The 25,607-nt window shown below is 47.2% G+C and overlaps 1 protein-coding gene across 3 annotated transcripts in view; it reads left to right on the forward strand.

The window, feature by feature from the left end:
• SLC24A3 (solute carrier family 24 member 3) overlaps window positions 1–25,607 on the forward strand; it is a 183,029-nt gene that overhangs the window by 117,603 nt on the left and 39,819 nt on the right. For all 3 annotated transcript variants that reach the window (XM_063327970.1, XM_063327967.1, XM_063327969.1), the window contains exons 4-6: window positions 273–347; window positions 6,163–6,247; window positions 8,535–8,638. In XM_063327970.1, the coding sequence (XP_063184040.1) occupies window positions 282–347; window positions 6,163–6,247; window positions 8,535–8,638 (255 nt within the window). In that variant the 5' untranslated portion in view covers window positions 273–281. The remainder of the gene's footprint in view (window positions 1–272; window positions 348–6,162; window positions 6,248–8,534; window positions 8,639–25,607) is intronic.

Here is a 25,607-nt window from a genome sequence, read left to right on the forward strand (position 1 = left end):
AATATCCAGAGAATTTTTTTTAAAAAAAAAAGTAGTCTTTATGATGATGATAAAATGTTGACAGCTTGTAAGAACTTTTGAATAAATACTTAATCACAGAATACTTTGTTATCTTTCCATTAAATCCCAGAAAGCCCCATGAATTCTTCTTGCAAGAGAATTTTATTTTTTTTTAAAACATATACCGAAACAAACCTAAGGTGAGTTGGGATGCTGCAGTTCGTTTCTGCTTGACAGTCTCCAGACTCAACATTTTCTCTTTTCTTTTGCAGGCCGTGTATATGTTTTATGCTTTGGCAATTGTCTGCGATGATTTCTTTGTCCCTTCGTTGGAAAAGATTTGCGAAGTAAGTATTAGAAGATGTTACTTAAGCTTGTGTGCTGCTTTAGCAGCAGTTCTCCTTGAGAGCCTCTGAACGTGATGATAGTGTGTTTACTCTTGTCTTAGAGCGTTCCCCATGCTTCTCGTTTAGTTGCTCAACACCGCGTGTGTGCGTTGGCTCAGCTTCGTGTTCTCACTCGCAGGAGATGGGCTGGGAGTCTGCTGGTGGGTAAACTTGGCTGATGCTCCCTCTTAACGCTAGCAGTTGCCTCTCAGATAACAATTCCTATAGACGCATCATAGCGCTTCTTAAAAACGGAGGCAGTTTATAACGTAGTGAAAAACGCTTTCTCTAGAGCAGCGATTCCCGAACTCAGACCCACGCTGCGGGCTCCCTGGTGGTGCTAGCTGCAGCACCAGTTTCCAGGTAATAAGCCCAGCAGAGCTTGTTAGGCTTGTTCTGTGCTCTGCGGCTTGCCTCTTGACGTGCTCCCACCTCTCCAGCTGAGAAACCCTGCCCTTGAGGTAGGATCCAGCCGTCAGAGACTGTGAGAGTGCTGGGACGTTGTTCGTTGCCCGTGTAGGGGACAGCGCTTTAGTTCAGTTATGGCTTCAGGCATGTCACTCGGTTATCCTGGGACTTGGAAAGTGATAACTTTTTTATTTCCTGAGTTTTGCATGGCAGTTTTGATCCATGAGGTGTTTCTGAGTTTCGTATAGCTTTAACTTAAAACTTAGAAACATCCCAAGCGTCAGGCTGGGAAAGAAAAAACGCACGAGGAGTTTAGATGCGTTGGTATTTAAAAAAAAACAGAAAGAAAAAACCATCGAGGGGAAGGAGAGATGCCAAGCTCTCAGCTGGCTGTCTGAGAGCTGGGTCCTGCCCCTGCGTGTGGTCCTGGCCCTGTGGGACCGGTGGAATGCGCCTCCCTCCTGCTCTGGTGAGGACCTGCATGCCGCTGGTGTGTTCACGCCGGGGCTTACGGGCTCCCAGGGCAGCCCCACCAGGGAGTGCTGCCTAGCCAGGGCAGGACTGCCCCGAGCAGACCCACACCAGAGCTGGGTTTGGCTGCTTGGACTTTGGTTGGAAGTGAAGACTTGGTTTTAGGTTCAGGATGCTACAGATGTGCAGCGTGCTCGCTTCCCGGGGCTTTTCGGCTTTGCTTGTGCGGTGCCCAGCGCGGGAGCTGACGGCTCTCCAGGTGCTCCCACCGTTCACACTGTGATAGCTGCTATTGCCTCACATCTGTGTGTCTTTGCAGGGGTGTCTCCAAAAACACTAGGCCCTACCCTTAAATGATATAAATTAAAACCTCTGGTGATTACCCCAGTAGAAATCATGGATCTTGTATCCTGCCTTCAAAGTCATGAGTTTCATACCTTGTGTTGTGTTGGTATAAGTTGTACAGCAGCAGGGACAGCTAGGTCAACTGTAAAGAAGCACTTGAACACTTCCAGCAATTCCAAGGGACCCTGTCCCTCTTTCGCTAAGGTTGGCGTGCTGAAATTTTAGAAGACAAGGAGTACATTTTAGCCTAAATCAGCTCAGACAGCTACAGGGTGAACACCCACCACGTGTCCGAAGTCGCTGCGAGCCCCCTCCAATGTCAGTCTTGGGCAATGAAATCTTTGCATGTGGAAAATATGGTTTGGTCTTGCCAGTTAGACATCTCTGTCAGCTGGAGGAGACGCCTGCCGATCTGCCCGGCAATAAGTGTCACTCATCGTGGCCCAGGCTGTGCCTGGCCCTTGGAGGAGGTGTGGGAGGCGGGAGGAGAGATCATTTGTGCCGACAGCTCTGATGGAAGCTGTCTCTAAACTAACCTGATATTTGTAGTTCAGCACCCTGCCATACAGGCCTTTTTTGCATCATCAAAAAAAGAAAGTCCCCAGGAAATCCCACTCTTTTGGTGCATAAGTATTCAGGTAACTGAAGGGCGACAACAGAGGGCAGGAGCTTCTGTCCTGCAGAGTTCCTGCACTCTCTAGGGCCGAGTCTAGGGAAAGCCACTGCGAGGTTCAGGCAGAGGGAACAGAGGTGTTGATGTGCAAGTGGGGATGGGAGATGCTGGAGACGTCAACGTGCTGAGTTATTTAACCTCCCCTCTCCCGAGCAACGGAACCCTGCTGGGAAACGTGGGCCTTAAGAAGGCCAGCTCAGGTCACTGTAGAGGAACGAAACCTGAGCCGAGTAAGCAGTGTCCGGGACAGGCTTGTATATTGGGGAGCCGTCGACATGCCTGAGGGCAGGCCTGCCACCCAGAGGGACACAGGTCGAGCCAGACGATTGGTTATTATTTTTCTTGACCGAGCACTCAATAAATCTCATCTATGAGTGTATTTTGATTAGTGGCCTTGCTTATGGCGCAGGGGTCTGATCTGGGTCTGTGGAGAACTAGCGCCTGTTACAGCTCTGCCGTGGACTCTCGGAGTGACCTTGGACAAGCTCCATCGCTTCTCTGCACCAGTGCAGTTTTCTGTCAGTTTTCTGCGCTGGTCAGTAGAAGTGTTGGTCCTTGACTGTGTTTGCAAATCACGAGAGGAAATACTATGCACAATGTTAACCGTTTCTAACTGTACTGGTGGTAAACTTAGTTATCGTAAATGAGAGGCTCGCAGGCTGGAGAAGTCCCTCTCCTTTTTTACTGTCGTTAGCTTTCTCTAGGTGCAGGAGCTGTGCCTCTCTCCACCTGCCCCAAAACGTTGGTTCTAGAGGTACAAGTGTCAGAATTATGGTGCTGTTTGTTCTTCTGACAAATTCTCAGATGTGTTTGGATTTGTACAGACACCTAACGTCTAAAAAGCAAGTAATGTCCCCGTGTCACTTTAGCATAGTATTTACAAGCCCCTGGGTCCTAGAAGGCTACTTTCACTTGACCAGATCTTTACTTTCTGGTTATTTGTTGTCTTCTCAATGATACGTAACAACTCGTGCTTTAGCAGTTCTGAACCGTTGTGTTACCCAACACCACCAAAAAACGAGATGATAATAACAGGTTTTATTCAATTGTGTGTGAAAGAAACAGTTTAGCGATAGGACGCTAGATCTAGCATATTGTGTTAAGAAGTTACTATCCAGAGAAAGTAACTGAAAGTACTGTCCTGTGTCATTAGAGATTATCAAAATGGGTTATATAAATGGATCAGAATTTTGCTATTCCTGTTGCTCCTACTTGATTATCTCCCAAAAAAGATTTTTCTCACCCCATAGGTGACCTTTAGGGGCATTCAAGTCCTTGTATTTATGTATTTTATGCATAATTAAGCAGTTCTGTAATTACATGATAGCAAAAGAAATACACATTCCTGTTTCTTGATCCAACTACTTTGGATTTTATCTGTCCAGAATGGCTTGTCTTCAAAACATCCAGCTTTTCATGGTTTGTCCTTGATGTTAGCACTCAAGAATGCATGGGAAAAGGCTCGGGTCACTTGGCAAAGGCCTTTGCAGCCTTTGGTCGTATCCACTCTTGCCTATTTTTCTAGGAAAGGAAAGGTTTTATCGCTGCTCGATGACAGACAATGCTACCACCATTGCTCACACCAACCAATACTCTCCCCACATAAAAGACCCTGTGAAATGAGTAGGCTGACTTGGAGAGCCAGGGCTGCTTCGTGAGGGAGAAGACCGCCTGAGTCCTTCTCCATCACCTGATGAGTTAAGACCGGTGATGTTTTCAAGGGTGTCGACTTGTTTGTTAACTCACAAAAAATAATCATGAGAGAGAGAAGGAGCAGGGGGAGAGCCCCTTGGCAGGAACTCACGTCTAAGAGGTTGTACTGGGTATGGCAGGACATGCAATGCGCTTAGCATGCAAACAACCGTAAATGGTAATGACTTGCTGCTGACCTAAGATCTACCATCAGTAATCCGACTACCACCTACTGTCGTATCCAGCACAAAAGAATTTAAACCTCCTGCCTTGAAGGCTTTTTTGGTCTTGGAGATCAACCAATAGTTATTCTACGGTTGCTTACAGTTTAGATGCACTAACTCTAAAACAAATGCCCTTTTTCTGGCTTAGCTTCATCTGGTTTGGAAAGCGGTCGTTGAGTTAAACCAACAAGGCATTTGTGCTCCCAAATGTGTGTGTTGAGGTGAGAATTTGTTCCAGAACGCTTGCTATGGTAGACATTCACATTCTGCCTTAGTTCAGATGTACTTACAATAAAGCCCTGATTTTCATTTGTTTTCTAAAACAGCTTGTACTTGCATTTGCCCGGCTATTCTCTGTTATTGGTCTTTCAGAGTGTTTACGTGACGCAACTAACGTCATATGTCAATTGCAAACATTTGTCTGCAAATACCAGAGAATACATTTTTGCCTCCTACATAGTGTGCTGTATTCTCTGCTCTATTGTGTTAATCAACATATGCGTTGCCGTAAATTATCTAGGAACTGTCCTCGAGGGAACCTACTATAGCTTTAAATTGAAACATGCCCACAGAAAGTTGGCACAGCTGGTTTCTTTGGCGGATGGTCTTTTCTGTCCAAAGGCACCATCGAGTTGCCGACTGACTCTTGGAGGATGACTGTCTCTATATTTCCATAGAGAATCCTGCAGAAGCAAATGGCCTTTGAGGATCTACTTCTGGTCCTATGAACTTCTTCGACAATGGTTTCAATCCTATTTTAAAATAATTTTCTATAAAGCTGTGTTTAATCAGGTTCCACAAGCTTTTATAGCACTGCAACGATGTCGTGGTCTTCTGCTTAAAAAGGGTTTGCTGTGGGGGCACATCTTTTCCTTTTCCCTAGTCCCCATAACGTATGTACAAGATTTTTTGTTATATAGGTATGATGAGGGGTTAGAGTTACCTACTCTTACAGGCCTAGAATATCTTTTGCGGGATCTTCAATCCAGATAAGGTTGGTGGGAGGATTCCTGCAATCCTGCCTCTGCGAAAATGTACTTTGGTAACAATAAAGTTGCAGAGAAACCCTGCACCGCTACAGAGAGGAGAGGGAAGCTTCAAACAGCCGGTTCTGCTAGGGAAACATCCCCACCACCCTCGGCTGTCTTCCCCTTGCTTGTACAGTGGCAGCCGCTGACTCGCACGCGTGCGAGCAAGCCAGCTTTGTGTAGTAACAGCTCAGCAGTTTATGGCCGTATGCAGGGGGTGGCTTTTTTTAGCTACTCATTAAACCACGGAAGGTGCCAGCAAGGCATGTGGTCTTTAACAGCCTTGTCGCGTTTGCTGAACAGTGACTTGTGCAGATGGAGCAACGGGAATGCAGAAAACATAAAGGAAGTAATTAACCAAGTAAATCTTTGGAAACAGCATATGCTGATGAAGTTTTCATGGAGTAGTGGTTCCTTTCCCTTCCAGAAATCCCGGGTTTAGATAGTCCCTGGGCACTGCCAGGGGAAGGCTGTAGGAGGTGAGTATCATCGATGGTGATCCAAGTCAAAGGGAATGAAGAGAGAAACGTCCAAGGCTGAAACGATAGCAGGGAAGGCAGCTAGAGGTGAACCATGCCTGAGCTCCAGTCCTGCCCTTTACAGGCCAAAGTAGATGAGATAAGGTGTGTATTCTTGGGGTCATGGAGGAGGCAAAGAGCCGTGACTGGTGAAACTGCTTCGCTGTTGTCCAGAGTACGGCTCTTTCTCTCCTCTGTAAAGGGTATCACAGCCACAACCTGCCCTCTCTACAAGGAGATGCCAATTTAAGTAGCTAGTGCCCGTGATGACTTTTCCCCCTATACTTAAACTTTATTAACATAAAACTGTATACTTATTGGCGGTTTCCCACTCTAGGTGGACAGTTTAACGTTTCTAGTTGAATTCCTTCAGCCTCTCAGTGTTGTAATCGATGACTCTGATGTGTTTTTCTGCAGCGCTTGCATCTTAGCGAAGATGTGGCTGGGGCAACTTTCATGGCAGCGGGAAGCTCTGCTCCTGAGTTGTTTACATCTGTCATAGGTAACTAACCTGCTGCTGCTTCTTGAAACCTCCGCGTTTCCCTGGCTGTTTTTCAGAGTTGAAACGGGATTGCTAAGTGCCGGTAACATTCGTTGTAATACCTGGCCCTTCCCTCGTGGGCACACATAGGACTAATTGTGGGGAATCCTTGCTAGGTGAAGCAGCTCTGAAAAAGTGCCGTTATCCCACAGCAGGGCTGCCTTGGAAGTGGTTTGATCTGACCCCGTCAAACCAGGGCCAGTAGGCGGTTCACCTTAACTGTCCATTAATCTGCCCCGCTGTAGCACAGCCGCACTGCACAGCGCTGCTCTCTGCCCGTGCAGCCTTCTCCCCTCCTATCCGCCCTCCTATGCTAGCTGCCGCGCCGTCTCTAGGACGTAGCGTGAAAGGATGCACCTCCAGCCTCTTGGGTTGGTACCCAGGCAAACTCTTCGTGTGTCCTCAGCTGCAGGTTCTCTGCCATCACCTCCACTCTGGTTAGTCTTCTAACACCATTTCCCTCTGGGGAAAGCCAGAGTGGGGACAAAAAGAGGATTTGAAATGCTTTGTCACAGAAACAAATTGGTCAGAGCATCACGCTACCAAAGCAACTCTCTGCTTATGGGAGGTGTGACCAAGGGATTCAACAGTCCTTAAGTGTGTGAAACCCAGGAAACTCATGTGGTCTTTCAACAGCCTTTGGCTAAGAGGGGACTGCAGTCGGCTGTTATAAAATGATACTGTACATATGCTACCTGGCGCAAGGGGGAAGTCTTGCAATAGATCCACATCTCTATTGGTAGGTGATCGTCAGAGCAGCGGTTGGGAGGTTAAGGTGGGCTTTCCATCACGGAGGAGAATTATTCTCAGCTTAGATACTTTCTCTAGAAGATACTTCTGTTTCAGTCACAGCTGTCAGATGCAGAGCACAAATTAATTCACGCGAAGCTACATACTCTGCAGAGAGTTCCAATTACCCAAGCAAAGCCTCAAAATGTAGGAACTTAAATTGGACCAAGTTGCGGTTGTGTTCCAGTTAAGGATAGCGCAGTAGCAGGGTGAAAATAAAACCAGATTCCTTCAGGCGGCTTAGAGAAGCCCGAACGGTCAGATTATTATCTTGCTGTGGTGTAATCCACTGGATACTGAGTGTCACTTGGTGGGTGACTGCTTCTGTGTAATATGTTTCTGAGAAAAGGATAAAGTGGAAAAAAATATCTAAACTACACTGGCCAGTTAAATACTATTGGAACCTTAAAAGCAAGTGGTGAATTTAAACAGGCTGACAGCTAGCAGGAGATGGGGTGTTATTTTTAGGCTGACTTCCTAAGGAAAGAATTTTGTGCAGTACCATGATGCATGTGTCTGTCAGTTCGTCTCCCTCACCATTAACCTCATTGGCCAATTTTAACCAAATTTGACAGAAGAGCTCTGAAAGGAGCTTCTAATGTAGCCCCATAACTCATCCTGAGAGACATCATTCAGCTTGCAAGTAGCTGGTCACCAGGCAGCTCTGAATCGGCTCCAGCCCAAGCTTCTGCTTGCCTACTGAAGCCAGTAGGGATGAGGATATGGGGAAGAGCAGAGTACTGGTGAGGGGATGTGTTATGGGGTGTTTCCTGCAGATTTGTGTCATAGAATCATTTTGGTTGGAAGAGACCTTTAAGATCATCAAGTCCAACCAGTAACCTAGCACTTCCAGGTCCACCACTAAACCACCTCCCTCAGCACTACATCTACACGTCTTCTAAACACCTCCAGGAACGGTGACTCAGCCACTTCCCTGGGCAGCCTGTTCCAGTGCTTGATGACAACCCTTTCGATGAAGAAATTTTTCCTAATATCTGACCTAAACGTCCCCGGGTGCAACTTGAGGCCTTTTCCTCTTGTCCTGTCGCCTGTGACTTGGGAGAAGAGACTGACCCCCACCTCTCTACACCCTCCTTTCAGGTAGCTGTAGAGAGCGATAAGGTCTGTGTCCCACCAGCTGCTCCCACAGAGTTTGCTGTCTTTTGTGATGTGTATTACCATAATGTTGGAACGCAAGACCGGGAGGTTGGGGACTTAGACATGTCTAGGTATTTGGTTTTCATTAGACAATCTACCCAGGACCCCTCAGAAAGCAAGTTCTGCCACCTTTATTCACCCTAGTACCTTTCTCTGAAAGTTGCCTTATTAAATATGAGAAAAAGTGGCAGAAGTGGTACGTGCCTTTACATTCATTAATGGGGTGTGAGGTCTGCAATTTTTTTGTGGAAAAATTCTGCTCTTTCCAATTTACACAGCTTGCCTTGAACTTGTTTTTCAGGTGTTTTTATCACAAAAGGAGACGTAGGCGTTGGAACCATCGTAGGCTCGGCTGTATTTAACATTCTCTGTATTATTGGCGTGTGTGGGCTTTTTGCAGGACAGGTAAGAGCATTTAACGATTCCTAACAGTTCTTGCTTCATCCTGTGCCTTGGCTGTACTGTGAAATCAGCTGCCAGGTTCACAACCTTGCCACAAATTTCTCTGGCTTTGTTCTTTTTAATAGGGCCCTACGCTATTCCCCTTGCATTTTTGAAATGAAAAGCAGAACAGCAAATGTCAACTCAGGCTTTTTAAGCTGCCCAAGATATGTGGGTGGCCAAAGGAATAAAAGTTGATTATTTAACACCTCCTCTTGGTAGCTATTGAAAAATGTGTTGTGACGTTTGTATCTGGCTCTTTTAGACCAAAGGAACCGGGAAATGTCTGTGCCTCTGGCTGGTAAAAATGCACTTCAGTGAGCCGTGCACGATGCCTCTGAAAGAATGATGACACTGCTGGAGCATCACAAAAGTTGCTGTCTTTGTGTAAGATAGTTTTCAGATACATGTGCTGAGCTGGCACAACATTGTTGGTGACTGGCATGACTTACGAAGTTGTGTAAGAAACATAGAGCCTTTGCTTGTAGTTTATCTCATTATTTATATGTAACCACAGAGTGGTTTATGTGGGAAGGGATCTCTGGAGGTCTCTGATCCAAAGCCCTCGCTACCTTGACCCCCCCAGCTCAAAGCAAGGCTGATCTCAAAGTCAGATCAGGTTGCTCCGGGCCTTGTCCAGTCGGTTTTTGAATATTTCCAAGGATGCCCCAACTTTTTTCCCCACTAGCAGTGAGGCTATCCCTTCCTAGTGTAAGTTCTGACTGTTTTCCAGCGTGTCAAACTGCTTATGACAACACAAGCTATTAATCTGAAATTAAAGTAATTAAGTTGTGAGAGCTGAGCCTGCTGTCTGAATTGCAGACATGATTGACTGTATAATTAAATATCTGAATCTGCATTCACCTTGGCACTTGCCAACATGCCCAGTATTTTTACAATCTCATAAAATATTCTTTGAAATGTGACTGTGCAGACTTATTTGTAAAGAGGAGAAGCAGGGTAACATTATCAATACAGGGCAATGGGATAACTGGCACTGGAAGAAGAGCTTTAAGAGAAGGGGCCCGTATAACTTGGTCAGTATGAGAAAGCATGCAGAGAAATAGGACTTTCCCGGGAAAGTTTGTAATCCAATTTTATTTGCATTAGCAATGAACTTTTTCAGGATGATGGTGAACATTTTCACTATGGGGGGGCTTCAGGAAAAGCCCACGGTGGTACGTTTTGCCACCTAAGCACCTTTGTTTTGCATGGGAAGCATGCAAATGACCAAAGCTTTCCCAGGGCATGAGGCTGTGTTCCCCAGAGGTGCTCTCCTGTAATCAAGTAGGACTTTTTGCTCAGTTCGCTTTTTTCAAGCGAAGAAAGACGATTAACTGTTTAGCACGATGGCAGAGGAGCTAATTCTTCTGATTTTTACTCTCCGTAGTATTGATTGCATGCCTCGAACCTGCTAAAAAACTGGCTATAAATCACAGTGGAAAGGGTTTGCTAGAGTTTTGGGGGTTGATGGAGAATGTCAGTCTTCTCAAGAGACCATTTACAGATGGGAAGTGTTTCTGAAGGATGTAACACAGCTCTCAAAACGCTCTTGTAAATGCCTTCAGTCTCCCAGGTGTGGTAGCTGTCAGAAGTTCAAAGTGGGGATGGGCTGCTGTAAGTCATCCTAAGTGTGGTCTGCAAATCTCTTTCAAGCCAAGAATTGAGATTTGGACTGATTTGTCCCAACTTTGTTTTCCCTGACTCTGTTAGTGGTTTGCGTGTGGTTTCGTCAGGTCACTGAACTTCTATTTGCTGCAGTTTAACCCACAGAAGGTGGGTGAGAACTGGAATGATTGACATCGCTGCATGGAATCATGATTTAAATGAGCAAATAAGAAACCTCAGCTTAAATAATGCCAGTATTCTAGATAAAACTCTGGTTTGGTTTGTGCTTTTCATTTTTTTCCACTCCCAGCCCTTCACCAAAAAGTCATTCACTTTTACTGGTGTGATTCATCTTTTTGTTTCGTGTTAGTACTAATAGGAATTTTGTTCTATTATCAATAACGTCTCTATAGACGCACTAGCATAGGTGCCAAATTTTGTTGGCAGTTGGATTTCAATTCTGCTGAGGACCTGGATCTCAGTTTGGAGTTGCCTTGTAATGGGCCAGGTGAGCCCGGAGGCAGGCTGTTGGTCTAAGCTGCTTCTTGTGCTCCAGTGCAGTTAGAGCAGCGTTTTCTCTTTTGAGCTCAGACCTGCGGAGTCAGCAGCTGAAGTCCTCTGATTTTCAGATGAGACCAGTGAGTCAATGGGCAGGGATTTAGCAGCCAAACTTTGCTGTCTTGTGAATCTCCCCTGAGGCTGCTCAGGAACACAGACCCGTTTTCTGGGACTCCTGCCCTGGAAACGGACGTTCAGGCATCTCGGTTCAAGGCTGGAAGGCTTTTGGGTTTGTCAGGTGGGAGGAGAGAAGCAGAGAATTAAGCCTGCACCTGTGGCAGTTTCAACCCAATGATGCTCATGTGGCCTTCGTGTTCATCAAAACCCCTCATTAAATGCTCTGCTGTCAGGAGGTGGCTGCTGCAAATTGCCAGGGCGGGCAAGAAGGGCTGTTACTCTGTTCCCCCTCTGTCTGTTTTACACACGGGATGCCTCTGGCAGAGGAGGGACAATTTCAAGATGATCACACCACCGATTTCCGCAAGGGGACTTGCGGAGGGGGTGGAGGTCATCTCACCCTTGCTTTCCTGTAACACCTGCCAGCGGTAGCCGCAGTGTTCCAGCAGGAGCTTTTATATGAGGGCAGTTTACAGCTGCAGTTGTGGTAACGTGTTGAGATCCCGCTAGCTGCTCCGTGCCTGATGGCATGAGCTGCTGTTCGGACGCTGGGTTGCTTGGAGATACCGGCAGTCCAGGAGGCGGCCGGAGAGCAGCACGGGCAGCGGCGCTCAGTAAGCCGTAACTCAGTGTCAGGGCTGCCTCATCCCCTCCTGGGGTGCTCAGCTCGCAGCTGGGGGAGGAAATTTCTCTCTCCTGGAGATTATGGGGCAGCTGCCTGGTGGCAGAACACTCGGGAGCACTGTATTGGGAAACACAGAACTGGAACCTGGAGGGGACTTCTGCAGCATTTCCATAAGCACTCTTTATTTTTGCAGAACTGTTCAGTATCATGAGAAAGCCTTTTGTTTGTTTGTTTGTTTGTTTTTTGAACTGGAAAAAGGTTGAATTAAAAAATACTGACCAGCTCTCTCCAGGACATGTTTTATTTTTAAATTAGGTTGTGGTATGTACGTGCTGTGTTGGATGTATTATTCTTTGGCTTAAGAAAACACTGGGTTTGGCTACATGCACCTTGTTTAAAAAAAAGAAACAAACCCACAGCCCCAAAAAGCTGGTGTGCATTTACTTGAACACCAACTCTTAATTGATTATTTTTCTAAGCCTTTAATGGTTGGTAAGTGCATGCTTCCCAGAATAAATGAGAGTAAACATCCCACTGCTGGAACTGGAGAAGGAAAGTGTGAGGGCCACACCTCTATGTGACACTACGCACCTAAAAACTGCATTTAAAAGAGCATTGTTAAGGTTGAAAGTCAAACACTGAAAAGTTAGAAAACAGCAGCATTGAGGTTCCTTGTGCAACCTTAATTTGCTCCCCTGGTGTTCATGCATTATTATACGGTCTTTAATTACAGGATCCCATGCTGGTTTCTCCACAGGGTCACTGCCTCCCTTAGTGCACAGAATGGACTTTGCTCACTTAACGAGCAGCTATTCATTATTTTGTTTTCTCTTCATTGTTCAGTGTGTGCCCTTCTGCCTTATTTACCAGGCTCTATTCAAGCCCTGTTACAGAGGCAGAATTATTAATTTCCTCTTGAACTTCTGCCGATCTCATCGCTATTGTATCTGAGCAGTTGATGAACAATTAATTAATTTTCCCCAAACCTCTGTGAGATGAAGGGATGTTTTAAAGGTGGGGAAACAAAGCACAGAGAGATTAAACACAAAAGAATAACTTGTCATTTTAGGGGCCAATTAGAGCTGACACGGGCCTGTTTTTTCCCCTGAACATATAGGATCCTGTGGCATGTTCTTTGTTCAGAGGGCAGCTCCCTCCGGCTCCAGATGCTGCTCCCACTGCTCCTGCTGCTCACCTCAGCATTGCGCATGAGTTTCCTTGCTGGGATGACCTTGGTTTCAGTGGCCATCTCAATGTCTGTACAGCCCATCTCTCCTTGGGAGCGTTCAGCTGCGTTAGCTATATGAGTCCCTTTTCTTCTCCGAAGTCCCAGCTTATTTTCCACCTTCTGGAAGGGAACACCAAAACCACCTCTGTCATGAGCCCTGGCTTTATCCCTAGGACCATTCTTGACCTGAATTAAGCAACTGACTTAACTACCTCATCTCCTAACATTTGGTGCTTGCTTTTGCTAGCGCAGTGATGTTCCTTCTAAGCACCCAGGCACTCAGGTTTCTTTCCGTTCAATCTGTCTCCTAAGCCCTCCCCAACCCCTCCCTATTTCTTGAGGCTTGAGAGAAAAGCTTTCTCCAGAAAGATTTTTCCCCTGGATCATGGATCCACGCCATAGCTGTTTCTCAAGCGTCCAGCTTTGCCCCAGACCCACTTCTCCTCTCCTCACTCCTCTGCTCTGTGTCTCCTTGACCTGAATCCTCCTGGCTAACTTTATCCATGCCAGGTAGGCACCTCTGAAGGAGCCTGCTCTAGAGCCAGGGCAATCACATTTTCTGCTGTTTTCATCTCCTCTGCCAGCTGCAGACTTGGTGTACCCCACAGGCAGTTTGTGCTGGAGTGCTTGCGACACATCTGCCCTTACTCTGCCCGTGGCTGGAGGATCCCACCATAGAATCATAGAACCATAGGGTTGGAAGGGACCTCTGGAGATCATCTAGTCCAACCCCCCTGCCAGAGCAGGGTCACCCAGAGCAGGTGGCACAGGAACGTGTCCAGGTGGGTTTTGGATGTCTCCAGAGACGGAGACTCCACCACCTCTCTGGGCAGCCTGTGCCAGGGCTCTGCCACCCTCCAAGGAAAGTTGTTCTTCCTCATGTTTAGGTGGAACTTCCTATGCTCAAGTTTGTGCCCGTTACCTCTTGTCCTGTCGCTGGGCACCACCGAAAAGAGCCTGGCCCCATCCTCCTGACACCCACCCTTGAAGTATTTATAAGTGTTGATAAGGTCCCCCCTCAGCCATCTTTTTTCCAGACTGAAGAGACCCAAATCCCTCAGCCTTTCTTCATAAGAGAGGTGTTCCAGTCCCCTCATCATCTTGATAGCCCTTTGCTGTCCCCTCTCCAGCAGTTCCCTGTCCTTCTTGATCCGGGGAGCCCAGCACTGGACACAGTACTCCAGGTGTGGCCTCACCAGGGCAGAGTGGTGGATGGATGACCTCCCTCGACCTGCTGGCCACACTCTTCTTGATGCACCCCAGGATGCCACTGGCCTTTTTGGCCACAAGGGCACATTGCTGGCTCATGGTCATCCTGTTGTCCCCCAGGACTCCCAGGTCTCTTTCAGCTGAGCTGGTCTCCAGCAGGTCAGCCCCCAACCTGGACTGGTGCGTGGGGTTATTCCTCCCCAGGTGTAGCACCCTACACTTGCCCTTAATGGAATTTCATAAGGTTCCTCTTTGCCCAGATCTCCAGCCTGTCCAGGTCTCTCTGTATGGCAGCACAGCCTTCCGGTGTGTCAGCCACCCCTCCCAGCTTTGTGTCATTGGCAAACCATCCCTGGTTTATAATCCCAGCAGAGTCGCAGCCACTGTGAGAGGCTTCCTTCTGGCTGCATCTCTGAAGTCATTAAAAGGCTTATAACAAGCGTCCCTTACCCAGCATGGCAAGTCTAAAATGGGAAGCCCCCACGTGTTGCCCTTTCTCCAGTCGCCCAGCAGGTCTCAGGCTATGCTGCATCTCGATTCGACACACACCGGTGGTGCTCGTCACCCCTGCCTTTGGAGTAGGAGGCTTCCCCGTCCATGCTCGGAGCCTGCTGGAAATGGGTGTTAAGAGCCATGGAGATCTTGGCCACCCTGCCTGCAGGCACCAGCTCAGGTTTCGCTGGTCGGCCGCTGAGCGCTGCCTGGCTCTCGCCCTGGCTCACGTGGGAAGATGCTGCTGGGAACTGGTGCTGCGGGAAGGGGAAACAGTGCTTAATGCTCAGCAGTCAGTCTGAAGGAGCTTGGGAGCAGGCTGCCAGAAGCCCTCAAGCAAGGCAGTAATTAGAAAAGCTTCCACTTCGTTTCTTTATTTATGTGTTTAATTTTGAAATTTTAAGGAATTTATCACCTTGGTAGCTAGAGCCCCAGTCCTGCAAGCAATTGCAGCCAAGCTCATTTCTGCAGACGGAGCTGCTTGCAGGATGGGTGTCGGAAAGCCACACAACTGGTTTGTGCCGTCTGCTGTTACGCCTCACGTTAGGGCTTCCAAATAGCTGTGGTAGTGTTGTAATGCTCCTGAAGAGCTACTCTCATGCTAAAAACCAGTTGATGTGGATGAAAATCAGCTTTAATGTATCCTCGTGCTCCTTTTTGCTTTGTGGCCCAGCCAGAAAAGGACCAAGTTGGGCTGGAAAACATTTTGATTTGAATAATGCCAGCAGATCGGGGAGATTTACCATGCGGCTGTCGTGCGCCAGCCCAGAGCTGAAGTTGTGTGTGTTACAGGCTCTAGGGAAGGATTAACAAATGCAAGCAAGCAAAATTGCTTTAAACAATCATAAAAATATTTCTGTTAGCGTTAAGTATTGTAAACCCATTTTCTGCCTTGTTTGTTTTTAAACAGTGCTGAAAATGTAAAAAAGTTTCAAATCCAGTATGAGTCAGAGACACCTCTACCCATCAGACACTTAAGAGTTGGGGGTCTTCTTATTAATTTCAGAATTGAGGTGGTTCTAGATTATGTAAAAAATATTTGTGTCATGGTTTGTTAAAAAGTAAGAAATGTGTGTTTCAGTAGCCTGAAAGTGACTTGATTTTCCCTTCCAATTAGTGTTGATGACACTTTGTGGATCACCAGTGAGGATTCTGGACTGGAAGGGTTATTTTTTTCAATTTCTGTCTCTTCTCACTGATATGAGCAATGAAATCTCCTGAGGTCTTTATCCTTGGCACAGGAGGGCCACTGTTCAAAAAGTGACAGTCGACGCAGACTGCCCGCGTTTTTGATGGCCAAACCAAAACCACCCGGAAACGCTGGATTTTCTAAACTAGCATCCACACTCTGAAAATCAGATCTCTTTTTAAAATATCTTAAAGTGGGCCTCTGGAAGCTGAAGAACTCCACCTCTGATGCGTTTTGAAATCTCTGACCAAGGCATATTTAGAGAGATAGATGAAGTTTACCCTCGCGGATGGCTGAGTCCAGCCCACTTGGCTGGGGCAGTGAGCCTTAGAAGCTTTTCCTTCTTTCTTCTTGCATCCTGTTGCAATATTCTGCTGATGTCTTACATGCACACACACACTGAGGAAGACTGGCCTTATTTCATCTAGGCAGTAGGTGCGACTTCTAAACCAGAGAAGATTTGAGCATATGGAAATAGATTAAGAACTGTCCTCCTTCCCCAAATGCTGATATAGGGCAGGTTGGATGTGCCCGTAGCTGTTCCCTCAGTTGTCTGCGTGCCTGCGACACTAACGCATATTCTTTCAATTGTACAGCTAAGTCACATAACCCAAACATTGTTTATTTAGCTGCCGTGGCTGTTTTGCTTTCTACTGGCAAAGAGGGTATGAGAAAGTAAGAGAATGCTGCAAGAGATGAAATGGTAGCAGATGCAGCTCTTCAAACGTAAGTTCAGTAACATTTCGCAGGGATGTATGCTAGATAGCAGGGAAGAGATGCAGGCATGGAGCCTGCCGTCTGCATTGTGATGGATTGTATTAGGCCTTTTCCATGACTGCAAACCAACTGCGTATGGGGAGATTGACCTTAGCCCAGGGTCCCCTCCAAGCCTCAGCCTCTCTGCCCTGTCTCCTCTGACTCCCATGTTTGTGCTTCACAAATTCTCCCCTCCTTCCGCTGCCCTCTCGTCATGCTTGGCGGCAAGGATGTGGGATTCTCGGAAGCAGTCAGTGCTTGCTTAATTCAGCCCTCGTTCAAGCCAGCACAAGCAGACTTCGTTCAGCTTTGAGAATTCCTCCATCCAGATTCTTCTCTATTCTGCAGCTCTGCTGCTCTCTCCTGCATGTCATCCAGTCCCCCTCTGTCCTCCTCCAGCACTAAACTGCAGCCTTTTGCAGTGTTGCAGCAGAGGATGAAAGGATGAGAAGAGGTTAGTGAAAAGTGCTTAAGTGAAAGCAGTATAACCTTGAGTTGCAAGTCGCTCCAGCATTAAACAGCAGTTTTTAGTCTGCATAGCTTGATTTGTTAATTACCATTTAACTGCTGTGTTTTTCATTTGAGTTCTAGGTTCTCTCTTTCAGCTTTCCCCAGAACAAGACAGGCTGCTCTGGGTGGAGCAGGGGACCATGAGTTCTGGGTTGTGCCAGAGACGTTCTTGGTTTTTTAGAGTCTCTTCCAGGTATTTCTTCTGTCAGGGGGTCTAGTTGGTGGCCTGGTGTCATTCTTCAGTACACTGGAGTAAAAAAGGACTACCTTGACCCCATCTGACCTGCTTCCTTCTGCTCCACTGGTGTTCTTTTACCTGAGGAAATAAACTAAGCTCTCAAGACTCTCCTTTGTCCAAGTTACAGTAAACCCTTGTGTAAGCTGGGGATGCCTCTCAGAATCAGCGGCTGATGTGAGCTCAGTTTCATATCAGTGTGAAAATATACCTAAGAAATAAGTGTTACAAACAGCAAAGAGCTGAGACTAGGAAAGCGAACAGAGATTTAATAACTAGGTAGAACATTGTTTATTGAAGAGACTGGGACTTTTGCAATCTATTTTTAACGTAGTTTTGTCATGCAGTTAGCTTGCATGCATCTTAATCTTTTAAGCTTTAATTTCACTGACAACAAGTAGTTCAGACTGGAGTCGTTACTGATGTTTGGCTTTATGATTGCATTCATCAGCTTTTTTTTCTTTCTTCTGGATTGTGGAGGAGTTTTGGGAGGGGAGAGTTGGAATGTTGTTTCTTTAATTCGTCGGTCTGTGACCATCGGTGGAAAACATGTAAAACCGTGGAGAAGTAGTTTAAGGACAACTTAATGCCAACTGTTGGGACTGTATGCTGCTCTTGTAGTCTGGTAGGCAGTGTGATAGGACGAGGGGAAACGGGTTCAAGTTACGTCAGGGGAGGTTTAAATTGGATATTAGGAAACATTTTTTCACTGAAAGGGTTATTAAACATTGGAATAGGCTGCCCAGGGAGGTGGTGGATTCACCATCCCTGGAGGTGTTTAAAAAAAGGGTAGATGGGGCACTTAGGGACATGGTTTAGAAGTGGCTCTTGTCAGGGTAGGCTAAAGGTTGGACTCGATGATCTTAAAGGTCCCTTCCAACCTCAGCAATTCTATGATTCTATGTGTTTTTTTCGTGCTGGCAATGTTTTCTAGTGACTGTAAGCCTGGTCTTTTCACTGATAAAAGTGTGTTGCAGACTTGAAAGCAAGAAAAGGACAGTAATTTTCCAGACAAAGATCTAGCGCTGAGACTTCCACCGAACTCACATTTGTCCCAGAAGTCAAGGCGATGGTCGTGATGGGAACACAGAACTGCTGGCATGGTCATGTGTATGTGAAACCCCAAGTAGCAGAGGAGCAGCGGGAGGATGCTGGCGGTGTCATTCCCACTGTCCTACAGAAAGTTGGGCACTCAGTAAGCAGCTTGGACTGCAGACAGGGCAGAAAGGTGTCGATGGAGTTTCAGGGCAGAGACATCAGTTAATAGAGATGTTGCCTGAGGGTCCTCGAAGTGGAGAGGCTGCAGCCTTTCTGTATGCCCTAGGAAAGTCCTCGTGCACCCCCAGAATAACGAGGGTGCTGCCAGCCGCAGGGCCGGCAGCAGAAGTTACCTCTGCCTCGGCTCCCTTCCCTGATACTCTGGGCAGGCAGCTGCGTGGGTTCCTCTGCCTCTTGCATCTTTCTTTGTGTTTTGTCACAGCAATCGAGGAGGACATTCGCCCACTGTAAAAGCAGCAGAGTGCTCCTTTTCCTTAGGGTTTTCCTACTGGGATGTTTGGCACTGGCAGACAACAGTGCGACTCTGAGTGACAAAGCAAATTAGATTCCTTTCCAGCTCCCCCTTTAACACAAGTGATGTTACCTGGGGAATCGGGGACTTGGGGATTTATGGCAAATTGGTAGCCGTCGTGCGAGCAAACGTGGCCTGTGTTAACCACACAGTCTGTCTGTTAAACCAGAAAACACTGAAGGTGACTGTCCTGTTCTCTGTGAGTGTCGTGCCTTGGCTCCACGGTGTTGCTACATAGCATCAACCTGTGCATGGTGAATAAGCTTTGTCAGAGGTACCTGTTACACCCTAACCCTTTTGGTCTCCTTTTGGAGAGGTCTGATGAGCTCTGCAAGCTTTTTGTCGTTCCCGAAGTAACTTTATTTCCCAGAACTAGGCTAGCAGCCTGCATGAAATCAGTATTCCTGCACTGGGCGCCAGTTTAGCAAAGTGGCTAATAAATGCTTAGCTTAAAGCAGGGCTGCTTGCATCATTTCTGTCCAGTGAGGCATGCAAGCCTAGACTTTGTGGTGTCGGGGGCCTGGCGTCCGCATCTAAGTTGAACCAGAAATTGCACAATGAGGCCAGTGAGACTGGACCTACTGATGATTTTTATTATTTTTTTTTTCCTCATAAGGTCCGTGTTGCTGTTGTGATAGCATCTAGCAGTCTCAGTTGTGGATTAAAACTCCACAGTACTGTATGTTAATGCAAATACAGAGCCAGAACACAGCTCTTGAGCCTGAAAGCTGTTGATCAGAGTGTATGACGGGAGACAACAGGAGGGGGATTGGGCAGGCAGACGGGAAAGCACAAGGAAACCGTGACGGACCAGCAATGTGGACGCTGCAGGCCAGCTGCTTAACACGTAGTGAGTGATTTATGGGCTGTGTGGGCACAGGAAGGGTTTGGCATTGGTAAGGTATTTATGGGAAGCTCCTCTCAGGCCCAGGGACGGCATGGCGGTACTGATAGAATACCGTCTTTTACTTCATGAAGATATGATAGGGACTGGTATGATGGGCAGATCGGGTGCCAGGATTGCTGTCTGTGAGTGATCCAGGACGAGCCTGGCCATCATAGAAGTTGCTTTGATTTTTTTATATTAGCATTTCAAAACCTTCTTCACAGAGTTACATTCAATAGTAGAATACAAATAGAGGAGACGATCAGAAGAGTTGAAAATGGATTCCTATCAGCAATCAAGTCTAGTCCCTAATTGCCACTGAACACCATCACCGTTTGAGGTCAAGTTTTCTCTGTCAAAATTCACACACAGATCAATACTGTGGACTTACCGTTGGTAGGGTTTTTTCTTAAATCATCTGTAGTGTAAAAGCAAGGAAATCACAGAAGCTGGTATTATGTCTGACAAGCACTGGCCAGTCTGGGGAGAATGGGAAATGTTTACCCTGTGCATGCCTTCCTGTACCACGTCTATAGCTGTCCTTGAATTCTGCTGTGAATCCTGCACAGAATCGCCTGCCGTCCGGGAGATGTCTGCAAATGCAGGTCTTCGGGGTCCTGCTGCCTTGGCTCTGAGGGAATCTGAGCTAAAAAGACACGATGATCTGAATAACTCATGGACAATTATGAATACCAATTGAGCAGGGAAATATTTTTGGCTTTGTCCTGAGGTTTGGAGAGTGTCCACTGTTTCCATTCTGAGAATGTCACAGAGACGGATTGCTGCCGCAGTAATGAAAATATCAAGAGCTGCTTAAAAAAGCAAATATTCTTGGGGAAATAATGAGAATAAATTGAGTTGGTCCACAATGTACGGACCGGGAGCCAGAGTGACGGTTGAACTCTGCAGAGAATGGCTAACCAGTGGTAAAATTAGGGGGCTGGTAATTGGAAGGAAGCTTTCCTCCTAGTGAGTCCATTAGATCAGAGCTGCTTGGCAATTACTAGCTGAGAGAGACATGTATTTTAAGGCCTGGATTTTTTTTTTTGCCCTGCCCCATGCTCATAGTTTATATTTCACTTTAAGCATCCCTCCCGACTGAACTTGTGTGGGTCAAAACCCCTGGCAAACCCAAATGCTACGCTGCGGAACTCTGCTGCCTTTGCCAGGAGGTACTCGGTGAAGATTATGGTCAGGGGACTGAGATGAATACTCATAGTGTCCTGGGATATTGAGACAGCTGTGACCCCAGCATGTCAACAGCGGGGAGACATCACCATGGGGTATAGAAGGGAGCATCCCCGTCTGCTCCCTAGCATTCGGTCCAGGACATCCTACTGTGCTGTTAGTCCCAGCACAGTCCCACACTGATGTCAACTGCCTGCTGGCTTTCCAGGAAGGCTGCACAGGCGGCAGTGGCTTTCCACGCAGGAATCTGTCTGAAATTTCATCTGTCGCAGGGTGGTTCAGCATGCTGGGAGGGGACACGGGATGAGGGACTCCCGCTGTGCTGTCATGAGATAGTCCCTCGTGTGTTTGCCCGGCTGTTTGGCAGCCAGCCTCGCCTGTCCTTCACCTGCACAATGGGGTTGTCCCAGCTGTGGAGCATGTTGCTCCAGCCAGCGTGGAGAACTTGCCCTTTGCTGTGGTTTCTCATGCCCCTGCAGCCTTCAGACCCCAGCTCCTCAGGAAACACCCAGAGACGTTGCTCACACCAATGTTTCTGTTCCCTTCAGGGACAGTAAAGTGGGAATACGCGTGATTGACTCACAGGTTCATATCTGAGTCTGGCAGATGATTGCTGGGGGAGCAGCAAGGGGGAAAAGTATACCCTGTGATCTCTGCTGTATTTGATTTGCAGCTAATGATTATTAGCTTCTGATTGACCGATTTATTCATTGCAGGTAAGATTTAATAGTGCCTAAAGCAGGGGGACTTTTGTGAAAATTGACTTGCAAGTCCTGATGGTCAGGCAGTGCCTCTCTTTCTAAACGCTGCTGGAAGATAGCGGTAATTATTTTCAGAAATTCCTTCCTGCCTTATATCTTCATTACAACTGCTCTAGGACTGATACACTTAACACCAAGAGAGAAAGTGTGTGCAGAATATTAAACACGCAGTTGCTATTTCCCATCTGTTTGGTCATGACCTTTCAAACAGCACAAAGCCTGCAGCCTCTGAATCACAGACATCACCTTTAGCACTCCCTTTGCTGTTTTTCCTGGCGGCTGAACATTGCAAGGTGCTGGGGGCTCTCCCTTGGGACAGGGAGAACCTGCCTCCACCCCGCCTGTGTCCCCCAGGGGCTGCTCTGGAGCCAGCAGAAACACTGCTGTCCCTTCTGGCAGGATTTGCCTTCTTCAGTGACAAGGAAGGATCACGAGCCCGGTTCGTGAGACATTTTACTGAGCAGGTGAGGGAGGTTTCATTGAGGCGAAATGACCTCAGAGAAGGTGTGAAATGCATCGGAAGAGTATCCCCAAAAGGCCCACGGCGTGGAAGGATGTGGCCAGAAGTCATGTGGCAGACTTGCTGGCAGACGCCAGGAAAAAAGTCCCGCTGGTGAGGGCTGGGAGCCTCCAGTGTTTGAGGACCGACGGGCAGCTTCTGAGATCCTGCTGGACCTGCTTGGCTGATTCTGTGTCTGAATTATGGAGTGGGTCAAAGTGCCACCAGAACCTCGCCACCGTCTAAACCAGGCCTGGCTACGGGATTTCTAGTCTGCGCTTCTTAGCTCAGGCACAACCCCGTGTTTTGCTGTGGGAATGATGCTGGTGAAAATGCGGCCTCCAGGTACTGCTGGGCAAGTTCACGAATGGTTTGCAGCAGCAAACAAAACGAATGGATGCTGGTAAGGTGATTAACACTAGGGCAAAAAAGACCTAAACAGAGAGAAAAATTCTGTCAATACAGAGTGGCACATGAACGAGGTGGGTACGAGTGAGAAATGAGCGTGGTGCAACAGCTCAGTAAGTGTGTATCTGTGATATTTGTGAGTCCCCCATTTCTGAAGGATTACGGCCCCGTGCAGTCCCACGGGCATTTATTCTCCAGTGCTGCTGCTGGATAAAAAAAATTCTTTCATCTCCTGTACAAGGAAGGGAGAGTGCTTCATTAATTCACCCGAGCTTAGGCCATAGGGCTGGGGGCAGAACAAGGACTGGATTGCTTGAGTCCCAGGCGAACACCTCCAGGCTAGCTCTCTTCTTTAGTATAACATATGGGGATATGTCTCCCAGGAAACATGCAGAGCCTCTGCAGTGGCTTCTTGCTGAAAGTCGTAGATGGATCTACAGCCTAATTTAATATAGAGATGAATACAAATAAGGCAGTGTCACTCTCTCACATTAATACATGATGCTTCATTGATATCACGACCAGCGAGGATGAACAGGCAGGTGGCAGGATCCTTGTAATTACCTGAGCTGAGCAAGGAGTTCTTAAAATAATAAATGGCAAAGTTAAAAGGCAGAGCCTGTGCCTGTCAAGGGAAATTGAGAAACCCTGAGAGATCAGTCCCTGTCAGGGCTGTCCCGGAGAGTGAGGTCCTTGACAGATTCACCAAAGGCAATCCTGGATATTTGGCTCCTCAGAAGTCAGGATTTCCCAGGCTGCTGTCAAGACAGGCAGAAAGAATTTGACTTTTCTTGCTTTTCCATACAGATTGACAGATGCTGGAGTAGCACAAAATCTGAGTCTTTTAAACTTCTCCGGTTTGAGCTGCTGTCTTCTGAGGGATGTTTCAGCTCGGTGCATTGGTCATGGGACAGGAGAGGGTTCCTCAAGGTGTAGACTGTCCAGAGCAGTCTGCTGCGGCCACCAGCCCCTTGATTCATCTGGCTTGCAGCCCGCGTGCAAGTTGTCCCTGGAAGTGTGAGCTGCCCTCGAGGTCAGCCACCGACTCTAGGCCTGGACCAGTTTCCAAAGGCTCAGAGCCTTGCCTGCCGTTGCCCAACATGTGGGAGCAACTCATCAGCTGCACACGTATCCACACACAGACGCATGAGGGACCTAAGGAGTGGGGCCAGAAGTGAGCCATGGCTTGTCATGGTCCTCTGCTTGCACTGGAGGAAGCTTGGTGACTTATCTGGTGAGGGAGGTTGGGCGCCATCGGTGTTCACCCCCTGTGAGATGTACGTGACCAGGAAGATGCCAGAGCTCAGTTGCAGGAGAGCTTTGTGTGAGAGAGACACAGACATCTCTGTGGCAGACAGCAGCCCTCTCTGTTTGGTGCCCATCTTTGTAACGGTGTAAGGGCTTCAAGGAGCTGCCCCAGAGGTTTGTTCGTATTCCAAAAAAGCTCCATGAGTTTTAAGGGACACCATGTGTAGGAACTGTAGGGATCCCTTTATTTCTGTCTCATTCACATACATATCTCCTTAACTGCAGTGACTTCTCAGATTCGAGTAAAACTTAGGCTGTATTTAACGAAATAAAAGGCAGTGGGAACCTATTAAATTTTACCTGATCATGGTAGATTTTCTTTATTTCTACCCACCACTGACACAGATGTCAAACTGCTCATAACTTCAATTTTGCAAATGAAGCACAGTTCTATCTTTAACTGTCTGGTGTACAAGGATCCATCCTTGTAGGCAGGTTTTGCTGTGTCCAATCAAGTCATTTCGCTCTCTCCCAAGTACCTGGTGGAGAAAGTGTCTCAGTCGTTTCATGGAAGATATTTTAATTTTCTGCTTGGCTTGGCTGAGCAGCTGTGACTTTAGGATGATTGGTTGGATTTGCATAAGGTCATTAAGATCCAATAATGATGTTTATTGCTAAGACAGCTGCCATTTATATTCATCCAGAGCAAGTAAAATTAAACCTCAACTAATATCACTGTTATTACCAATGCAGTTCACGACAATGAAACCCATCAGTAAGTGAAGATTTCACAGCAGACTGTAGGTAATTCTCTTCCTGAAACTCTCGACCCACTGGAGCGATGGTAGGCTGTGTGAGCACAGCAGGCTCTCTTTAAATGAACGCTGATTTGGTTGTGGCTGGGGTCGTGTTTGGACAGAAGAGGGACTGGGATCCACTGGATCCCAGAAGAGGGCAATGACTGGGACAATGCGAAGCAGTATCACTACCGCATTCTAGAACTACGCTTGTGTTGCGTCTGGATGGGTGAATAGCAAAATACGTATGCGCCCTGAAGCTTCTCCCTTCCTAGTTCTCTGTAGCTGTGGCTCGAGATACTTCATCTGATAGGCCCTGCTGTGACCTGTCTCTCTTCAGTGGGGTGCAGCAGTGCTCGGGTTTGGTTCCTGAGAGGTAGAAACCAGGGCTTCGCTGAGGACTGATTTCTGCAAACCACGAGGAAGTAGAGTGCTGCTGGATTTCATCTTCACGTTGCCTTCAGGATGAGAGATGGTATTCGAGGTAGAGCCCTTTTTATTTTTGTATTATTCCAAATGCGTAAGACATGTATTAATTACAAATTACTGTCGGTCTGATTTCCCTGAAAATCCGTCCCCAATCTCCGCCTGAGTTCACTACTTAGTTTAACATTTGCCAACAGTTAGTCATTTATCTTATTTTGACCATGAGATCCTATTATATTATCACAGGGCTGATTAGGAGTTTTGTCACGGATTTGGTGAATGGCATTGTCAGGAAAACAACACCTTCTGGAGGGGACCCCACCAGGCTTTACAAGTGACGCCTCAGCTGCGAGGGTAGGTCCTGCAAACCAGGAGTAGGGTGCGAGGAGATTCCCACCGCACGTCTTGGTGCAGCTGATTGAAGAGGCTGACGCAGCACATTGCTGCTGGCTGCTTGTGATGTTTCAGGGTGCCTGCAAGGTATCACAGTGGGCAGGAGTTTTGTCAGTCAGCACAGACGAACGTTCAAAAGCCAGATCCCAGACTCTGTTCGGGTGGTGTAAGATCTTCCCTAATTGCTTCTGCGCAGTCCACATCAAAGAGGGGCAGCATGAAGAGCGACC

The sequence above is a fragment of the Chroicocephalus ridibundus genome, chromosome 3 (assembly GCF_963924245.1).
Source record: "Chroicocephalus ridibundus chromosome 3, bChrRid1.1, whole genome shotgun sequence".
Classification (NCBI taxonomy): domain Eukaryota; kingdom Metazoa; phylum Chordata; class Aves; order Charadriiformes; family Laridae; genus Chroicocephalus; species Chroicocephalus ridibundus.